The following is a 22213-nucleotide window of genomic DNA, read 5'->3' as shown; positions in this document are numbered from 1 at the left end:
CATAATGAAAGCATCAAGGAAAACTTACAGCTGTGCAAAAGATGCACCGGCATTCCTGGAGTATGGTCATCTTGTCCAGAGACTGTTCACACAAGCAGAGTTTGCAAGTGACAAGGCGGGCAGGAACCAGGTCTCCGGGCGTCGGGTTTTCAGCAGTCATGGTGAGACAATGGAACCCACCAACAGAGCCCATCAGCCTGTCTTCAGTCTTCCTCAGACCCGAACCCTACAGAAAAGTTCAGAGCAGAAAACATATCCATTGATACAGCCATTGTTTGACCAACACATTTGGGGACCAGCTGAGCAAATCATCACCATCAATGATCTTACAGCTGATGCATTTCTGAGAACCATGAGCTGGACAGTTTATTATCTTGCCAAGGTATTCCTGGAGCTGACCTCACCTCACGGTCCTGATTCATATCAGGTAAGCTGTGGGAATTTTAAAAGCACTACAGGCAGGGGATGGGAGATATTGGTCAAACGTACAAACTTTTAGTTGGACAGGAAGAATGAATTTGGGAGAGCTATACAGCATGACGACTACAACTAATAATAGCATATAGTTGAAAACGGCTGAGGGTAGATTTTAAATATTCTCACTACAAAAAAAAATGAGTATGTGAGGTGATAGGTTAGTTAGCTTTACTCATTTCACATGTATACACAGAACATAAAAATATCACATAGTATGCTGAAGGGTATGCAATTTTATTTATCAATTATATCTCAGGAAAGCTGGCAGGGAGGGGAAGGAATCACTCTATAAACAAACATGACATTTACAAATTGTATCACTGCCAACCAATTCAAGAGGTCCAAAAATACTTAAAAGTATGGTGTCACTCAAAAAAGTTGCAAAGAATTACCATATAATCCTGCAACTCTACCCCTGGATATGTGCCCAAAACCAAAAAGCAAGAACTGAAAAGTGAGATCTCAAGGCGATATTTGTATATCTGTGTTCACAGCAGCATTATTTACAACAGCTGAAAGGTAAAACCAACCCAAGTAGGTGAATAAATAAAATGTAGTATTTACATCCCATGAAATGTTATTCAGCCTTGAAAAGAAACCAAATTCTGACACGTTATAACCTGGATGCACCTTGAAGACACTGTGTTAACCAAAATAAGCCAGACAGAAAATGACAATTGTTAGGTCAGACCTGACAGCGCATGCCTGTAATCCCAGGACTCAGGAGGCTGAGCCAGGAGGACTACCACGAGTTCAAGGCTAGCCTGGACTACATAGTGAGACCTGTCTCAAAAAAAAAAAAAATGGGGAAAGAAATGAAAAGGACAACTGCTAAATTATTCTGCTCATATGAGGTACCTAGAGTTCTCAAAGTTATAGAGCCAAGAAGTAGATCAAAGGTTACCAGGGTCAGCAGGAGGACATGGGGAGTTATTGTTTAACGGGTACAAAGTTTCTGCTTGAGAAAGGTCTGTAAATGAACATGCCTGATGGTCACGCAGCACTGTGAATGTACAGAATGTCACTGAAGTGCACAGGTAAAGTGGCTGAAATGTTGAAATGGAGCCTGGCATGGTGGTACACATCTATAATCCCAGCACTCTGGGAGGCTGAGGCAGGAGGATCACAAGTGAAGCCCAACATGGACAACTCAAGAAGATTCTCACAGAATTTTTTTAAATGAATGAATGGTTGGATGAATGGGTGGGGGCCGGGGCTGTAGCTGAATGTAAAGGCCCTGTGTTCAATCCCCAGAACCACACACACACACACACACACACACACAAATTTGAAATGATAAATTCTGTTCTCTATTTTACCCCAATTTTTAAAATGAGAATGTAGAATGTAATTATTCATCGTGTGCCTTCACATACATTATTTCACTTAATCTTTTGCAATTGTAATCATTTTCTTAATTTTATAGATGAAGTGAGGTATTGGTTAAGTCATCTGCCAAAGTTCCCGGAGCTTGTACAAGGCGGAGCATGACACAAATGTGCATCTTCCGAGGCCAAGCCCAGTGCTGGATCTGTTACCCCAGAGCTGTCTCCTAAGAGGATGCTCTAAGGAGGTCTGGAGTGGGGAAAGGGAGAAGGAAAGGATGAAATCCCTGACTACAGCTATCCTAAGGCCTTTGTACTCATACAGAAATGAAATTTGTCTCTACACATGGTACAACTGTAGGAAAAGATATCTTTGTAGTGTAAACTTAAAATTACAACCAAAGTCCTCCACTAGATGGTTTTTAATTCAAAATCTTTAAAAGAGGTAAAATGACTATGGAAATGGTCTTCTTGCATATTCACGTTTTATGTTTGTGTTTTATATCACATCAGGAAATGTCATGTTCTGATTAAATAAAAATAAAATCCAGAGGTTCTTACTATTTTAAAAGAATGTGGTCAAATTAATAAATTCTGCTATTGAAATAATTACAGATACCTCTCCCCTTACAAGAACTAGTCTGTTTTCCTATTTTTGGCAAAAGAAATTACTTAAATGTATGGCCATTGCTACCGAGCTCCACAGTGGCTTAAATCTCAATACAGTTATGCATGCTTAATAACAGTTGTGTGTTCTGAAAAATGTGTTTTCAGGTGATTTCATTGTGTGAACATCATGGAGCACACTTCAACAAACCTAGACGGTATGGTCTAGTTCACATCTAGCCTACATGGTGTACATATTGTATGACCTATTGCTCCAGGGCTATGATGAATGAACCACAAGATTAAATCAAGAACAAAAGAAAATAACTCAATCAAGAGACGTGCTAAACACAAGATGTATAAAGTTGCTAACACAGCAGACTTTCTTAGAATAAACTTTTTAATCAGTAGAAAGAGTATAACCTAAGAGGGCAATAAATAATAAACCATTATCATGGTTGCTTGTCATCATCTATTATGCACTGTAAATAACTGTGTATGCTATGTTTTTGTATGACTAGTAGTATGGTAGGTTTGTTTACACCAACATCACACAGCACGTGATAATGTGGCGAGCCACATTCTGAAAGCTGTGACATCACTAAGCAATAGAGATTTTTCAGCTCCATTATAATCTTATAGGACCACCATCCTCTATGTGGTCCCTCATTGATCAAGATCAATGAGATGGATAACATATATAGATACAGAAGTACTAAAACGAGGGGAAAATAAATTGGATTAGATAAAAAAAAGGTCAATGAAATTTTTCCTTGTCAATTTGCCAGCATCAACCAGAAAGAATTAATGGTTACTAACTCTAGTAACCTGATGTGTCTGAGGTTTTTCACCTATTTCCTGAGTAGGAATTAAAGACTTTTGTTTGAAAAGTCAATGAAATAGAAAGCTAACCAATGACTAGGTTCCAATATGAAAAACATGTTTCCTAGCAAATGCTCAACGTCTCTCAACTGCCGTAGTCTCATCTCTACCCTCAACACTGCCTCTCCTAGTCATTCTGGATTATCTTTATCCCAAAAAGTGAAATCCCCAGTGAATAAAAAAAGAAATGTAGCCAGCAAATGCTTTGTGGGTATGGAAAATGAGAAATGACACACGCCAGACCACTCCACACCCTAAATGTGCATTACAAAAGAGCCACTGAAGGAAGCTGCTGGAAAGACCCAATCCTATATACTGCCAATCTGGGTATTCTTCAGGACATTCAAGTTTCTCATGGTCTCACCTCATATTATTTTTTAGGAGACATTAAAAAGGATAAATTTTTGGGCTTGGGATTTAGCTTAGTGGTTCCACCACCTGTCTCACAAGTGTAAGGACCCGTGTTCGATCCCCGGTACCAAAAACAAACAAAAAAAAGGATAAATTTTTAACATAGTCTTGAAAAAACAAAGACATCACTGGATACTTCTTACAAGGTATCTCTTAGAAGTACTGTGGTCTTCTTTCAATTTTTTTTTATTTTGGTACCGGGGATCAAACTTGGGACCTTGTGCTTACAAGGCAGGCAGCAGCTATGGTCTTCTTTTGAAGAACTAGCAATTGTGTTCATCAAAACTGCCTGAAATGTAACCATGTCTCGTGTCATATACGTAAGTTTTCAATCCTTGGCTTTTGAGTTACATGCTTATAGGCTGTGAAATAAAAATTATAAAAATATAAAAATTAAAATATTTTTAATTGGCTTTTTTTTTTGGTCCTTGGAACTGGACCCAAGGTTTCATGTATGTTAAGCACATACTCTACCAGTGACCTACACCCCTAGCCTCTAAATTTTTATGACATAAAAAGTAGCAGATCCATTTTGTTTTTGTCTTTGTTTAAAAAAATAAGAATTCCAATCATTCCAATAAGTGATACTTGTGACTCAGTGAAATACAGGAAAGGAGTAACATATTTCATCCCTTTGAGAAATGAACAATCTGAAATGATTCTTCACAAAGTAACTAATTTTCCTGTGCACAGTAATACCAATTCCCTACAATGATGGCTTCCAAATGTTTCTCAAGCCATGGAATTTTATAAAAACAAAACTCTTTGGGCTGGGGATTTAGCTCAGTGGTTCTGCCACCTGCCTCGAAAGGGCAGGTCCTGAGTTTGATCCCCGGTACCAAAAACAAAACAAAACAAAAATCTTTACTAAACTGTCACTATATATGAGTGAATAAGGCAGATTAGTGCTGGTTCCTAGGATGAGTCCTCCTGGGCCCTCTCCAACCTCCCAGACACCGGCACACAACCCAAGTCTGCTCCATGCACCACACAAACCAGCACTCTTGAGTTTTCACTTTAGGCAAAAATCCACAATCAATATTTAAAAAACTGAATCACACACAGACAGCATTTAATTTTTTAAAAGGAGTATCAAACAAGAAATCATCTCCCCATGGATTCATTGAAAATAGACCTCTTCAACCACTAAATAAGAGAATCCTGAAGTCCTCTCCTGAAACTCCCACACTTGAGATACTATAATTGGTTCCAGAGTTTCCGAGTAGTTACTGGTGTGTGCTTCAAGACTCACCGGTCTCAAACACATGAAACCACCAATAGCACACCCTCCCAGCAAACTAGCTAGTAAATGGCATGAAGCTCAGAAAGCATACCCACTCTGAGCGTGCGCTCCAAGCTCCTCCTGTCCTTCTCATCGGCCACTCCGTCACAAGTACCTGAGCAATTCATCCCCCTTCCTCTCCAGCTTTCAAGAAAAGTCTTCCTTCCAAAGAGATGCCAACTCACTCTTCCTGGCTTCCTGGCTTGCTCAACTTGTTATACCTCATACCTCATGTTTTTACCTAAGATAAAAAAGCAACTTGAATGATCCGCCCTACCCCTTGGTTTTTAAAGATAAAAGTTAAAATTACTTTTATTCAGTTATTGCAGATGTAACTGTGCCTCTCATTGGATGTCAAGAACCCTTTGAGAAAAGAATTTTGGCAAAGAATAGTAGGGGCACATTGGGAAAGGAGAGAAATCTGGCAGCTGCCTTCAGGTTTAAACGCTTTAAGGTTGGTGGCAGGTTTCACTTGCTTACGTGTAACTAGCCATAAAGCAAGAATAACTGGCTAGGCCAGGTAAGGCAAAAAAACTACTCTATACCATCTGATTTTGCACTAAATAACCAGGAAAGGCAAACCAGCAGTTCCACCTGCTTCAGGTATGTCTCTTACGTGATAAAGTGTTCATTTTATGAGAAGCAAGTACTATCTGATAGGAAAAAACAGGAAAGTCACTTTTTCCCTCATGTGTTTTCATTAGAATTGCCAAAAAAGGAAGACCTCAGAAGCTGTGCTAGAAGCACAGGATGCATAAGGAATTTTCATATTCTGCTGGTGGCCCAAAAAAGCAATCTGCTCCAAAAATGCAGAGGGTCAGACAACCACAGTGTTTTTAACCAATGTAGTTTATGCGTATTTGACCAAAGTCAAAACAGTCATCCCTCTGCACAACGATAATTATGATGACGATGATATGATGATGATGACAATGATGATGAATGATATAATTAGAAAGGATAGCGTTTTATTAGGATACTTAGTTATTTATGAATTTTTATACCATTCTGCAAAAACCTGAAAACTGAGACAAATTGATGAAGCACAACTAAAGAAACTAAGAGAAACAGAAAGCTAGCAAAATGAATCAACTGGACATTGCTAATGTAACAGAATGAAAGTATAAATCCAGTTGACCTAGGCTGACAGCTTAATTCTAGGCTCTGCTGTGAAAGCCTAAGCACAAAGGGAAAAACAGAACCGGAGACACATGAACACTCTCAAAATGTTTACATGCCCGTGTAAAGTACTGAGCCATCCTATGAAGTAGCTGGAGTAACAGACATGAATGCAGGATTGTGAGAGGGAACCAACAAAGAAAGGGGCTCCCAGAATGGGGAGGCAGTGAGGAGGTGGGGCTGATGAGCTGCCTCATGTAGTGCAGTGAGATTCACAGGAGTTCGGTGGATCTAAAGGCCACATTTCTGCGTAGTTAGGAAAGCTCTCCCAATAGCAGGTAAGAATGACATGACAGCCGGGGATTTAGCTGAATGGTTTCACTGCCTGTTGTGCAAGCACAAGGACCCGAGTTTGATCCCCGGTACAAAAAAAAAAAAAAAAAAGAATGACCTGACAGACAACCAGCTTTCACTCAGTGGGATCAGAAAAGTAGTACATTGGTTCCAGGTTCCCCTCAAATGCCAAAATCCACACATGCTCAAGGCCCTTACAGAAAACTGTTGCTAAGGCAGGAAGACTGCAAATTCTAGCCCAGCCTGGGCAACTTAGGGACTTAGCAAGAGTCAGTTCCAGAATGAAAAAAATTTTTAAAGGGTTGGGATGTAGCTCAGGGCTAAGATCCTGGTTCAGTCCACAGCAACATCACCATCGAAACAAAAAAAAGGTGTGATATTGCACATAACCAACACACATCTCCCATACACTATTCTTTATATCACCTCTAGATTACTATAATCCAATATAATATCAAATACAATATGAATGCTATATAAACTGCTGCTATACTATATTGTATAGGAAATAATGACAAGAACAAGTCATAATGTAGAAAAAGTCTACATTTTCAGTATAGACTCTTTTTTTTTCTGAATATTTTCAATCCAGACTTGGTTGGACCCATGAATGTGGAACTCACAGACACAGGGAGCTGACTGTTTTGTGTTGACCTTTGCACTTCCACCCAATAGGGTGGTTTAGTTAGCTACTGGTTCACGTTCTTAACAGAAGCTACTGACAACTCAAACGGTACTGGCTGGGGCTAATGAAGTGCTGACCATCAGCAGCCATTAGTCGCTTGCTGAAGTTCCACCCTAAATACAAACAGGAATGGCAGGCAGACCAGCTGCCTGGGAGCAGTGCAACAGCAAGGGAAATGAGTGTGGTGCTGGGGGCAGAGAGAGGACTTACAGTAGCCCTCTGAACTGGCCAGCACCACGGTCCTTCTCCTTTCTTGCACGTCTGACCAGTGCTCTGGGCCTTCAGGGACAAGATGAACCGGTGCATATCAGTAACATCAGAAAAATAGCTCTAGTTCACAACCAAGGAAGGCAAGAACAAATGGGACACAGGTAGCCTCATTAGTAGTCAGAGAAATGCAACAATTTAATTACTTTTTAAAAGAGTAATCCTCAAGGGCATTGAACACATAGTATCACCCATACTTTAACTTGTCATTATTTTAATAACAAAATATCTCTGACATAAGCAAATCCAAGTAATACTCAGTTCTTAGATGTGATGCAAGTAAATATTCACCTACTCAGGCTCTGTGAAATGGCAGTGTTGTAAAACCAGGCTTGTCACTGTGCCTTGCATGACACGATAGGGAACTTCTGTCTTCCCTATTTCATGGCTTTATTCAGAAGAAATGAAGACATGAAAAAGCACTTCTGCCCACAATTCCTTAGCCTTAACGTTTTCAATTCAACAATTCCAACTTCGTAACCTATATACCACTTTCTTCTAAAGATGGAACTGATATGCAGGTACAGTCGCTCATTGTCTGGTGACAGGGATGCATTCTGAAACATGTCTTGTTGGGCGAATTCCCTGTGGAAACATTAGCATGTACTGCAGTGATGCCTAAAAGGAAATCACTGTCATGGCCTCTTGGAGCAGTAAACACAAGTATATGTGGCTACTGCCTATGTAACACAGTGTACTGCTTTACAGTAAACTTCTTTGTAATAAGGACTATACAGTCCTCTCAAGTAATGATAACAGCATACTATAGCAAATATAGTGCATGATCATTATTAGGCACAGCATATAACTGTACTTATTATACTATTATACAACTGTCAGTGGAGTATGTTGTTCACACACATAAGAAATGCACTGAAATACCACCCACAACGTCCCTAGGTAATCATTTTTTAGCTCCATTATAATCTATCGATTGCATATATGTGATCCACCATTGAACAAAATATCACAAGGCAGTGCATCGCTATGACCCATTTTTTAAATGTTATCTTATTAATACATGCTGCACATGACATTTACATTCATCTAAGGAAGGAGCTACATTACTAACACATCTTGATTCTTTTTTATTCTCCTTGCCCTCCCTACCCAACTACCTGCCTCCACCTCTGAATCTCCTGTCCTTATTTTCATTATTGTTGTTATTATTATGCTAGTTTATGTTTATGACATATAATATTTACATTCATTGTGAATATTTGGTACATGTACATAACCCATCTTAACCTGTGACCCACTTTTGTGGATGAGAGGGACAGATACTCCATTAGGAAGAAGAAGCATCTTAAATATTAGCAAGAACTGTTTTCTTTGCTATTTAAAATTAGGTTATGGGCCAGGGATTTAGCTCAGTGGTTCCACCGCCTGCCTCACAAACGCAAGGACCTGAGTTCAACCCCTGGTACCAAAAAATAAATAAATAAAATAAAATAAAATTAGGCTATGATTAAAGTCCATGCCAACTATTTTAATGACATCTAATTTAAAATTTGTTTTCTATAACATATTGGAAGGGAGTCCATGACATTGTGAGAAGCTCAGCCTGACCCTACAGAGTACAGGGCATCTGGGACATCAAGTTTTAACATTGGCAAAATGCTGTTTGTTTTTCTAAGGAGCACAATTCTCTTCTCTTATCTTCTTTCCATATTCTCATTACAAGCAAAGGCCCAAGAGGTAGAAATCCATTTGCAGCTTTCCTAACAATATAAACTTACCAAGAAACATAGGAGTGAATAAGAGACTACAGTCAATATTTGGGGCCCTGTAACTTTACATTCATCATGGTACACCCTCCTCAGCACCACCACTGTGCCCTGCCACTCTTTTTTAATGAGTGGTTCACCCACCTCCTACGATTATTCATACAGGCATGCTGAATAATTTTCTTCCCTTTGGCTGGCAGAACAACAAAGCTCAGAAGCAGAAAGGAACACCATTTACAGGCAGGTGAGACGATGATGTAATTAACAGATCCAGAAGTGGTATTTCAGAAATCCCCGTACAGCAAGATTCATTCTGACTTCCTGGGCCAGGAATATCAGGAAATTATAGTCCTTAATGCATCAATATCTAAATCAAAAAATTTTCTCCAAATGAATAGAAGCATATGTAAATACTACCCCCTCCTGCAAAGTTTAAAAGCTTCATATAGAACTTTTAATTAGAACCAAATTTCAAACCAGTTTAGAAGAGGATTCTCCTTCCTCCCACACTGAGCAAGGTTCAGGATGTGTGTTTTTCTACGTTTTGTGCCAAATAAGTTTCTTATAACAGGAATCCATAATGCAGGAAACAGAGTCAACCCACAAAGAACCAAATTCCACAACAAAAGGTGATTAAACTTAGCTCCTGCTTATAAAAGGAAAACTAGTTGAGGAGGTTGTCAACAGATGATTTCATACAATCATAAACAAGAGAATTTACCGAGTTTATGAGTTTCAACCACAAGTCCATCAAAGAGAGAAATGAGTTATCTTATCCTGTCTTCCCAAGAAAAACAAAGAGCAAGTTGACTAAGGGATAAGACTTCAGCTCATGACTTCAGGTGAACTAGAAAACAAGGAGGTAGGGCTTTCTAAATATGTTTTTAATTGCCACTACAAGCCATGTGATCAGAAGGCTCTCCGGCTATGAACAAGAGAAGTGTATTTCACTTAGGTTGTGTTTTCAATTCATTCTTGTTGAGAAATTCCTCACTTCATGCTGCAAAAGCATTAGCCACTTTAGCTGTCTGCAGTGCATAGTTTTCCATTTCTAACAATGTACAGTACGATGCACTGGATTGAGAAATACTCATAGACCAAGCAAATATCAAATATTAAAGTTAATAAAAATAAAATGTTAGTCCAAGACCTTCCACATATACCTGAAAGTGAAAAAATAAAATTTAGTAAATTTAGAACATTTAAAATAAATTAACTTAGAAGCTATTGCACCTTTTCAGGTTACCTAAGACTCGAATGATATCAGAGAAACATTATACACACATACACACACACACACACACACATACACACACACGACACACATTATCAAGATGAAAACATCAAAGGAGTTTTCATACTCTAGTAAAACAACATGAATTAAGATTTGCCATCCCTAGTCCAAAGTCACTTCTAAAATTTCTTCTTTGGGACAGAGGCCAAGTCTTATTATTACATCTTTGTATTCCAAACATCTATCATAGTGCCCAGCAAACAGTAGTTACTCAACAGTATAAAGGATAACTTTTCTCATTGCACATGGGGCAGAGAAAATATTAAAGGCTGGGTCATGCTCATCTGTATTCACTTCCAACAATTCAAAAGCTGAAAATATTGAGAGTTTGATATAGCAAAGAAGCTTCTATATATTAAGGCAGAAATCCCTGAAAGAAATATCTCAGTACTCCAGAGCCTTTGCTGCAGATATCTCCTTCCTAAAGTGGAATGCATGACTTTTGTGGCAGCTTGGCCCCGATCCCACATGCAAAATAATCAGTTGCACAAAGTAGGTTTAGTCCCAAAGCTGTCCAGATTTTGTTCATCCACCAATATCTGGGTTCAGCATGATTTATGACCTCTATCTCAAACTGGAGATACCAAATACTAAGAACCTCACTCAACAAGGAAGTAATGTCAAAATCCACAATGTGGGAAAAAATCTTCACCTGCTCTCCCTCAGGCAAAGGTCTACTATCTCCAATCTATAAAGAACTTAAAAAGATCAGACCTCCCAAATTTAAAGACCCAATGCTAAAATGGGCATCTGAAATGAACAGACATTTCTCAGACAAAGAAGTAGAAATGAACAGACATTTCTCAGACAAAGAAGTAGAAATAGCAAATAAATACATGAAAAAATGTTCAACATCACTGGTCATTCGAGAGATGCAAATGAAAACAAAGGTGAGATTCTACCTCACTTCAGAAAGAATGGCTGCTATCATGAAATCAACCAATAACAAATGCTGGCGGGGCTGTGGGGAAAGAGGAACCCTGCTCCACTGCTGGTGGGAGTGTAGACTGGTGCAACCACTGTGGAAATCAGTATGGAGATACCTCAAAGAACTAGGGCTGGAAATCCCATTTGACCCCGCTATTCCACTGCTGGGGATCTTCCCCAAAGAATTAAAAGGATCATACCACAGTGATATATGTGCACCCATGTTCATAGCAGCACAGTTTGTAATAGTTAAAACTTGGAAACAGCCCAAATGCCCATCAACTGGAGACTGGATAAAGAAAATGTGGCTTTTTTTACAAAATGGAGTACTACTCAGCCATCAAAAATGAGAAATTAGAGACACTTATAGCTAAGTGGATGCACATTGAGGTGATACTCTTAAGTGAAATAAATAGGACACAGATGTGTAAATACCGAATAGTTTCTCTGGTGTGAGAAACTGAAAGTATAAATAAGGACTAAATGTATAATAGGTAATGTGAAATAGGAAGAGAAGGGGCAAAGGGGAAGGAAGTGGGAGGGCTAAGGGAAAGGATAGAACGGAATGGGATTAATATGAGAAAATGGAAAAATAGGAACAAAATATTTGTAAATAGGGAGGAATGGAGGGGTTGAAGGGAGGGCTGGGCAAGGGTGAAAACCAAGAACCAAGAGAGATTATGTAAAGGTGCAAATTTCCAATGATGAATGTCATTATATTGTATACCTAAAATGTACCAATTATTAGAATGAATAATCGGTAATGTAAAATAGGAATAAAAGGTCCAAAGGGGTAGGGGTAGTGGGAGGCACAGGGGAAAGGAAAGAAGGGAAAGGAAAAAAATGATGAAAAATGGAAAAAATGGAAATAAGGTCTTTGTAAATAGGGAAGGGTGGAGGGCGTGAAGGGAGGGCTAGGAATGGGGAAAAAATAAGAACCAAGATGCATTATATAAAGGTACAATTCCCAATGAAAAAAAAAAAAAGAAAGTAATGTCAAGGCCAGGAACACCAGAAGCCACAATTAGCAGAAACACTTTAGAGAAATGATTTTGACATTCATACAGATGCTTCTAAACATCTAAAATGCTGTTACAACTTTTCCCAAAGGGAATTCTAAAGACACTTTTCAGATTAAAAGAATTCACACCTTTGAAGAGAAAGGCATTTTCCAGGAAGCTGGTTTTACTAAGCAGATAAAATAAAATTTTTCTTTCTAGAGAGAGCATACTTTTCTCTTTGCTGTGGAGTTTGGCTTGCAAAAATCTAGTTCATAATCTGAGATGCAACAACTGATTATTTTAAACAGACATGTCTTAAACTGACCTAGTTTGGAAACCTGGATGCCTTTAAGTTGCCACTGAACTGAAACCATTCATGAGAACGGGGCTTTTGAATGCCCAGAATGTTCTTCAGGGCTCAGCACAAAGATATTTGGCACAGATGACTGTAAATATTTGTAAAACTCTGGGTAAATGGATGGTGTTTAACCATACTCAAGTCTTCCTTCCAGCACAGTAGTGCAAGAGCAAGTTATCTAGGGTGATAGGTCTGGGGGATTCTTTGGTTGAGTTTGCTTTTTCCATTTGTTTTAAATAAAAAGCCAAGCAACTCAATTCTGCTACTTGACATCCTTTTCACATTCACTATAAATGTTCACCTTATACTTTTTAAAAACCCTTTCAGACATTCAGTTAATTAAACGCTACTTTTGAAACAGAAGAATTTTTTTCTTTTCCCATTTTATGAAGATACCTCAAAAAACTAAAAGTAGAGGTCCCATATGACCCAGCTATTCCCCTGTTGGGTATTTTCCCAAAAGAATAAAAGACATCATATCACAATGATATAGGCACACCCATGTTTATAGCGGCACAGTTTGTAATAGCTAAATCTTGGAAACAGCTGAAATCCCCACCAACTGGTGACTGGATAAAGAAGATATGTTATTGTTTTTTAATGGAGTACTACTCAGCCATAAAGAATGAAAAACTAGAGACATTTATAGCTAAATGGATGCACATTGAGGCCATACTCTTAAGTGAAATAAATAGGACACATGTGTAAATACCAAATAGTTTCTCTGGTGTGAGAGATTGAAAATGTAAATAAGGATCAAAATGTATAATAGATAATGTGAAACAGGAAGAAAAGGTCTAAAGGGGAGGGGGAAGTGGGAGGGGTAGGGGAAAGGGAAGAAGAGAAAGGAATAAATATGAGGAAATGAAAAAAATGGAAATAAATAGGGAGGGGTGGAGGCGTTGAAGGGAGGACAGGGAAATGGGGGGAAAAAAAGAACCAAGCTATATCATGTAAAGGTACAAATCCCCAATGATGAATGTCAGCACATTGTATACCAAAAATGTACCAATAAACTTAATGTAAAAAAAAGAGTAAAATGCCAGCCAAAGGTATGAAAGTACAGGACAAGAGTTGGGTAAAATCATAGCTTTGGACTTCACAATACAATTATCTAAGTAGCCTTGTGAGTCAGCTGCAGATTTTTTTCTCTCCCTCTTCTCCTCAAGGTAGTTTTAAAAATACTTAAAGTACCAGGCATGGTGCTGCACTCCTATAATTCCAGCAATCTGGGAGGCTGAAACAGGAGGATCACAAGTTCAAGCCCACCCTGAGCAATGTAGGAACTTGGCAAGACCCTTTGTAAAATTTTGAAAAAAAAAGAGGGAGCTGGGATGTAGCTCAGTGTGAAGGCCTTGGGTTCAATTCCCAGTACCAAGAGGGACAAAAAGAAAGAAAGAAATAGTACTTAAGAGATGCTGCCGTGAAAAGCACAAGGTTCAGAAGGAAGGGCAGAGGTGGGAGCCAGAGAGGACTAAGATATGACCAGGACTAGAGACCAGGACTTTCGTCTCAGTGAAAGCTGCAACAGATACTTGAATCAGCCAGCAACTCGATTAAGACTGGCTGGGTTCCTTTTGCTCTGATCCACACCCTAAAAACTGAGTCATCCCAAAGTGCATTTATTTTGTTTCTGGGCATAGACACCTCTCATCCACTGCTTCAGAAATGTTAAATATGTTGCCCTTTAGTTCATACCTCTCAATGTTCAAATAAACACCCAGAAGTGCCCGATCAGAAGAACACTGATGCTCCTATTAGGATCCGCAGCTCATGTTTTGATAAGATACATGGGGCAGAAAGCAGTAAAACACTGACAGTCTACAATAGAAACCCGAAGAGAGAACATGGGCTTGGAGAGGAGAATTCATTGAGAAATCTGAATGTCAGCAGAGCGTCAGGCGTGGATTTACAACAGAAGCCCTAAAACTAATGAGACCAAAAGGTGCCCTGGAACGGGTAAGCAAAAGATACCTTTCCCCTGCTGAAACAAGAATCAGTTTCATTTTAACTCAAACCTGAGAACAGGATCAGAATTTCACTCTATTTTATCAGAATAACGTGACAAAATAATCAGCCTAACACACAGCCAAGATTCCCGGGTTACCGTAACATCTTATTCATAGCTATGTGTGTCAACATCTCGCTATGCATTTCCAAACGACACAAGGTAGACATCCAGGATTATGCCAACTTTCGGTCTCGTCTTCAATGTTATAATACATTCTGCAGAGACCATTGTATGAGAAATGAAACTAATTTCTTGTTTACCTTTACAAAGGCATCTATTTTTAAAAGTTAACAGGTGTTTAAGCAATTCAGGATGCATGCGATTCTGTCCGGTTTCAGCCCTGGAAGCAGAAAATAAAGCTCAGATCCATGGTGTCACAGTGAGCCTCTGGCTTCTTCTGGTTCTTAGACTGGCACAGTCCCGGGCTTGCACCGCCTGCAGCTGGTGAAAAGCTCGCTGAACCTACCTGGCTGGAGAGCTGGGTCGCTCGGCTTCTCCAGAGCCTGCCGCGGGCACCGGGCGCGGGAGGAGCTCTTTCATTCTCCGCCCTGCCCTCCGAGCTCTGCGGCTGACAGCTCCGCACTTTGCAGGACTGCACCAGCCCCGGCGCCCAGATCTACGGGCCGGCCGGGAAGGGGAGGAGTCCCTGCCGCCTCCCCGCCTCGCCGGGCAGCCGCGACGCCCCGGAACAGCGCACGGTGAGCGTGGGGCGCAGCTCGCCCGCGGCCGCCGCCGCAGCTCTGGAAGCCGCGCGTTTATTTATACAGGAAGCTCGGGCGCCACACTTCCTACTTCCCATCTGGGTCGCACTTCGACTGCAGGTGGTGGCCTTAAACCCGTCCGAACCTCGCCGCCTGCAGCCGCTGCACCGTCAGGACCAATCGCCAGCTCCCCGGGCGCTGCCGCAGAAATCCTGAGCAAAAGCGGGGCGTCGGACAGCGGCCCGGTGCCCTTCAGCCCGCTCTTTGCCCGCACGGTGCAACCACCCCGGGCCTTCAGCGCTTGCCATAGGCCCCCGTCTTCTCCCTCATTCCCAGCTCTTGAAATCTTTTTCTACCTCCAGCAGCCCAGACCTGCCTTCCCACCCATCAGAAAACCGTGTACAGAAACACTATCGTCATAAACACCTGATTTGTCCCCTAGCGTCTAACGATAAAATTAGAATATAGGCAAACCAAGCCAGGAACAGTCCGTTTGCCTCATAAAATACAGGCACGGGTCTTTACGAAACCAGTATTTCACTAGACCTGTTTTGTTAACAGATTATGCAAGAAACACATGATAACTTCATTAGTTATACTCTCAGTTAACAAAAGTGCAACAAGACAATCCAGAAGCTGTGGGGTACTGTGACGTGCCTTCCTCGCTCCAAAACTGCAGACACTGCATTTGTGTGATGTTTTTGACAGATGACATAGCTGCTTGCTCTGCATACCGCCCTCAGTCAGGGTCACCATCACAGGCCCAAATCTGTTGAACATTGTAATCTTACAAGGTCCTTCTTCTGACACCAAAATCTTTGGACTCTCACTCAGCAACTTCCCTCTGCTCTTGAAATCACTGGCAGGAATGTGTTTGTTAAAAGGGACTCACAAGCTCTTCATAGAGTTGGTCATGTGCATGCAGTAGGGTCACAGTACAGGCGCTGCTCCAAACATAAGCAGTCGGCTTGAAGTTCATATGCAAGCTGACTTCTAAATCAAAGCCCAGTGCTGAAGGACACAGTGTATCTATGTGTGGGCCGCCAGGACAGGGGGGAGGCCAGTCCACTAGTGGAAAGGAAGAACAGGAGGGCAGGAGAGAGAAAACAGTAAGAAAATACACAGCTGAGACTCAGAGTAATATAATCAAAGGATACTATTTAGGTTTGCAAAGACTTCCTATCTATTTTAATCCAAACATCTAATTTTAAAGATGAGGAAACTGATGTCTGTGAGATTTAAATGGTTAGCCCAAACCTGACCAGAGCTGGAACAAGACCTAAATAGATGTCACATGAGAAAGGTACATGTTAGGGAAAACCACACTAACAGAAGTTAGTTTCAGATTTAGTAGTGGTTTAGATTCTGAGATAATCTACTTCAAGGAATTTTTTTGTTATAGTAACCACTGTTGATGGCCAGGAAACAGGAAAGATAAAGTACTTTCTAAGAGGTTAGTTTACTTATGAGCGTTGATGGAAATCTTCAGAGCCTTAAACCAAAGCTCAACACACAGTCCACTTTTTAAATTACCATGCAATTAAATCATCATCTTTAATCAGCAGGATAAGAGAAGACGCTGCCATCATTATAAATGAAAATACAGGTTACACAGCAATCACACTGACTCTTGTCACAAATATTTTGTATAACTGAATAACATCACCATGGATTATTTTCAACCAGGCAGATCTTCAAAAAATGGCAGTCAAAATGAATTAAAACTAAATAAACATGTTGAATGCTATAGTGCTACGGAAATAAGTCTTTGAGATCTGCTTATGGAGTCTGTGACGTGAATGAACATTCATCCCCTGGAGTATATATTGATCTCCCAGTCAAGCTATCATGTGCTAGGAAGACAAAGATATGGTCCCTGTCCCCAAAGACCTCTCAGTTCAGGATAGGAGTCAGACAAGCAAATCAATTATCAGGACACTATGAGGAGTGATATGATAGACCTAAGCATGATATGCTATGGGAGCACAAAGAATAATAATTTAACTAAAGGAAGAGGGCTGATGAGAATAATCAAAGGAGATATTTCTGAAGTGATTTAAATCTGAATCTTCATGATTATTTATTATAAAAGTATCACAGCAATGTATAAAAGTGCTGACATAAGAAAAGACTTAATAAGTAGAATTTCTTCTCTGGAAAATTCTTTCATTAAAATAAACTCAACAGAGTATCACTCATCCATAAAGATGATTGAAATCCTTTGCAGCAAAATAGATGGAACTGGGGAACATTAAGTGAAATGTACCAGAAACAGAAAGACAAGAATTTCACGTTCTCCCTCACATATAGAAGCTAAAAAGTGTTTATCTGAAAATAAAATAGTGATTACTAGAGATGTGAACGGCGTGTGGTGGGAGGGTGGGTAGATTTGATCAGTGTATGCTGTATGCATATATGGGAATATCACACTGAACCCCATTGATGTTTATAGGTCATATGTGCTAATAAAAGATTTTTTTAAAGGAAGTACTCTAAAATTTAAATTTAAAAATCTAGATTAATACTTGAAATTATTCTTCTACTCTGCCTTAGTAAGTTAGTGATATATCCCTGACGCTTGGATCTGTTACATCTTACAGTACAAAAAAATACCGTTTAAAGGCTCATTCCAAAGAAAGAATACAAGCATTGGGAAACCAATTTCTGCAATAGATTCAGTTCTTCCACCACAGGAAAAGATCTCAGACAAAGGTCATGGTGCTTTACATAGACACTTTGGTCTTTTCTGCACAGCTACTATTTCATTTGCATTTTTTCTCCTGGATCTAATGAGATTCTTTCAAAGTTTACTGAGTGCAATGAATCTAGACCTAAGAGTAAAACACAATACAAAATAAGACTTGTAAAATGATGATAGATATTATGCCAGCAAACTACATAGGAAGCCCAATGTGAGCCAAAAGTCATAATCTACCTTGATAACCTAAGTTTGGCAAGACTGGAGACATGGAGTTTTAATTGCTTCATAGCGAAGCAGCTTAACACCCCACACAGCAAGTTGTAACCAATGGGGCCCCAGTAACAAAAGCCTGACCCGGTAATCTCTCACTGCCACTGTCATGCCACACAAGAAGCCCTCTTGATGAACAGCTAAACGAGACAAGATTCCACAAGATTCAGTTGTCCAAGGCTCTAAAATCCTTCAAAAGACCACTGACAAGCTGGGCTTAAGGGCCACTGAGAAAATGGAGCTCAGAACCCAACTCCCTAGACAAAAATGACTCTGCACTAGCCCTGAATTAAGATTCTCCAGCAGAAAATCAGACGAAATCATCTTGAGATTCCTTATGTTGGTAAAATTTGTATTGATTCTTCTCTTAATATGAGCTTCTCCTCCGAATTCATGAAAATCCCAATGTTCCCGCAGTTGTCATCCTGGCCAAGGTACAAACTGATTCACAGGAAATGAGCCACTCGGTACCATGCATTGCTGTCCAACATAGATACAGAGGACTCTGCTAAAATGGAAGTCAAAAGAAGGCTGGGAGCGTAGCTCAGTGATACAGAGCATGTGCACTCCTGGGCTCAAGACCTCAGCACCAAAAGAAATATTTTTAAATATATATTACCTTAATGGATGGGGAACTTTGTTCTTAGATGTAAGACCTACAAGCATCATATTACTGATAAAGAAGAATATGGAGATATTAGTTTGCTAGGAAAACATTATTTTGAAAAGTCCCCTAAAAACTTGAGTTTTCTCTTTGATGTAGACAGCGCATGTCCTTTATTTTCTACCTTCTCCTCCTCCTACCTTTCTCTTCCTACAAGAGTGAATTACCAAGTCCTAAATGATACCAGAGGCCAGATGGAGCTAGTGGATACCACCATCTACAACAGATCTAAGAAACAGAGCTAAAGGCAAAGAGGTCAGGGCTGGAGGAAGAGTACAGAGAGGACCAGAGAATATTTCATGGGGGATACAGGTCTCTCGAGGAGGAAAGGGCCAAGAAAGAAATCTATCCTGGCAAAGTCTTTTTCTCTTCCACATTTACCACTGGTCACCTGAAGTCCTCCATATCCTCCACAGAGTATGCCTCAGAAGGGCTGGCTGTTGTTTTAGTACGTCTCCCCACAGCACATAACACTGCGTGAACCTCACGGGGAGCACCTCAGGGTCTCTGATAGCGTAGCAACAAGCTGAGGCTCTGTAACGACGTTCACAACTCCAACAAAGTGGACCTTAAAAGAGAGGGCCGCTTACAAGTCGGCGCTCTGTACATAGATTCTTTTTATTCCCCAGGAGATGAATCCTATTCAGATTAAACACATGATGATCCATTTAAATAAGCAATTAATCACTGCATGCATGGAGTGTCTCTTTTTCCCGGGGTCCTCACAATAACTTTTAAACTCCTGTTATGACTAACCACCATCTCATGAAAGTCACGACGTCACTAGTTGCATGGCCTCACAAGGCCAGTAACAAAATAATTCACTGTCCAGGACCCTTCTTATCAAACGCATGGTCCTCACCGAGCTCTGTCTTTATTCCTCAACTGTAGCACTCATGAAACATTCTACTTACTCATATGTCTATCTCCCTCCGTCATCTGCAACAAGAGTATTGTAATTTGCTTGGCACGGCAGGCGAGGCCGCAGCTGGGAAAATGGCGGATAGAAAGGCGGGAGCGGAGAAGCCTGAGAAGCCGAAGTAAGCTGGAGCCGCCGGAGTAATGGAGGGGAAAGTTCCAGTCGCACCACTGAGAAGGGATCAGCTGAAGAAGCTGAAGAACTCCCCACAAAGCCTACAAAGATCTCCAAGTTTGGATTTGCCATAGGTAGTCAGACAACAAAGAAAGCATCAGCTACATCCGTCAAACTTGGATCAATTAAGCCTAAAGAAACTGTTCCAACTCTTGCTCCAAAAACCCTTTCAGTAGCAGCAGCTTTTAATGAAGATGAAGATAGTGACCCAGAAGCAAAGAGGTGGATGAAGACTATTGGAAGGGATACACCAACATCAGCCAGACCAAACTCTTTCAATAAAGAAAAGCATGGGTTTTCTGATAACCAGAAGCTATGGGAACGAAATATAAAATCTCATCTTGGAAATGTCCATGACCAAGACAATTAAATAATGTGTTTTGAATTAGGGTGTAAGGTGGGTGTAAAGTTAAAAGGAACAGTTTCCTTTTTTAAAGAATGGTATAAGACTATCTCTGGAGCCGCTTTTTCTTTTTCTTTTTTTTTTTTAAGATTGAGTGGTACACTAATAAGTGAGAGTCTGAAATTGGAGGTAATTTATGTTTTATATACAGATTTCAAGACATTTGCTAATTTTGTAATTTCATGTGATTTTCCAATGGTTACAGATAATAAAGAAATCAGAAATTGTACCTTTTTAAGAATTGCATATTTTTTAGACACAACTATTAGTACATTAAGAAAGAAGCAAAAATTACTGTCTATTTAAAACTGTAAGCAGTGACTCCTAAATTAACTCCCTCATTACCTAAACTGTCTGGCTCCCAGGAACAGCCTCATAGAGAAAGGGGGAGTATTGTATTGAAAGGAAAATGTTGCTGGACTATTGACTGAAAGTAAATTTAGATAAAATTAAAATAGAGTTTTTCCTTATGAGCATTTGTTTTGTTATCATATTATTAGGTATTGCATTGCTATCAGTGGATACAGATGCTCCGCTCTTTTACTAAAAATAATTTTTTAAAAAATTTCTATGTGAAGTATCGTATTTGAAATAGCCCATTTCACTTTAATGGTCTTGTCTACCTTCATTAGTCTTCAAAGAACAGCCATTTGCCACCAAAGTAAATCAGTATTTTGAATGTGCTTCTCTTGGTTTTTGTTTATTAGCTACTTCTGGTAAGCATTTCCACCAGAACTTGAGGTAAATCATAAGGAAGCTGTTTCTTTTAAAATACAAACCACCACCAAAAATTTAAATGTACACACTCCTTAAGTATTTGCCTCGTTTTTATTTTTTTAAAGGTATAAACACCAAAAAAAAATATTTTAACATTGTAGAAGACAGAAGACAACAAGATGCATTTTCTGTAACTTTGTCTACAAATTTACATTACTAAGTTGTTAAATCTAATTTGAATTGAACTCACTACAGGATTTCTTATTAGAACAATTGTATGGTTTATTTTAAGTGTACACATACTGCCCAGTGGCCTTGGGCATACTGTAGGTACTGAAAATGAAAGAAAATGCAACTTCAAACACATTTTAGGGAATTTTTCATCACATATACTATTAGATTTGTGTACTGTAGGGTGTTTTGTTTTGTATTTTTGTATTGTATATGGACTTTTTTAATGTGACAGTTAAACACATCTTTGAAAGCACAGTCACAGACAAAAGAAAAATGATACAGTGATTTCCTTCAGAATTCCTACAGTGTTAAATTTGGAGGCAGCTTCAGACTATTTTATTGGTGGTAGTTACTTGCTGATCTTTTTAAATAGTAACTCCAGAGAAGAAACCTGAGCATATGCCTTAATATGTTGTTCTTTTACATTAAAGTTTAGATGAAGCCCCAAGTAAAACAACAGAAATGTACATAGAACTATTAGTTCTTACATGATTTAATTATATCAAGATACATGAATTTAACTTTAACTTTACTTTTACGTAGGCAAACTATTCATTTTTGTCCATTTTACTGTTTGTTAAAATAACATCCCTCTCCTACATACTCTTTTCTTGACCCAAATGAAATATTAATCTAAGGTCAAAATGAGAGAAACGACTGAGGTGAATGTCTTTACTAAAATAACCAATAAATTTTGTCAAACT

At 39.5% G+C, this 22213-nt stretch overlaps 1 protein-coding gene across 9 annotated transcripts in view; it reads right to left on the bottom strand.

The window, feature by feature from the left end:
* The window catches only part of Rnf144b (ring finger protein 144B), a 191803-nt gene that overhangs the window by 70045 nt on the left and 99545 nt on the right, over positions 1-22213 (bottom strand). For 2 of the 9 annotated variants that reach the window (XM_021260584.2, XM_021260583.2), the window contains one exon: positions 29-226. In XM_021260584.2, coding sequence (XP_021116243.1) covers positions 29-193 — 165 coding nt within the window. In that variant the 5' untranslated portion in view covers positions 194-226. Of the gene's footprint in view, positions 1-28; positions 227-5035; positions 6893-14986; positions 15168-15192; positions 15893-22213 lie in introns of those variants that run through there. The other 7 variants (XM_021260582.2, XM_087181806.1, XM_087181804.1 and 4 more) reach the window with 7 other exon arrangements.

Source organism: Heterocephalus glaber, unplaced genomic scaffold (assembly GCF_053883595.1).
Source record: "Heterocephalus glaber isolate CG9 unplaced genomic scaffold, H.glaber_assembly_v1.0 deba00001472, whole genome shotgun sequence".
NCBI classification, from domain to species: domain Eukaryota; kingdom Metazoa; phylum Chordata; class Mammalia; order Rodentia; family Bathyergidae; genus Heterocephalus; species Heterocephalus glaber.
The sequence above is the reverse complement of the archived record's forward strand: the minus strand, read 5'-3'. Positions and strand labels throughout refer to the sequence as shown.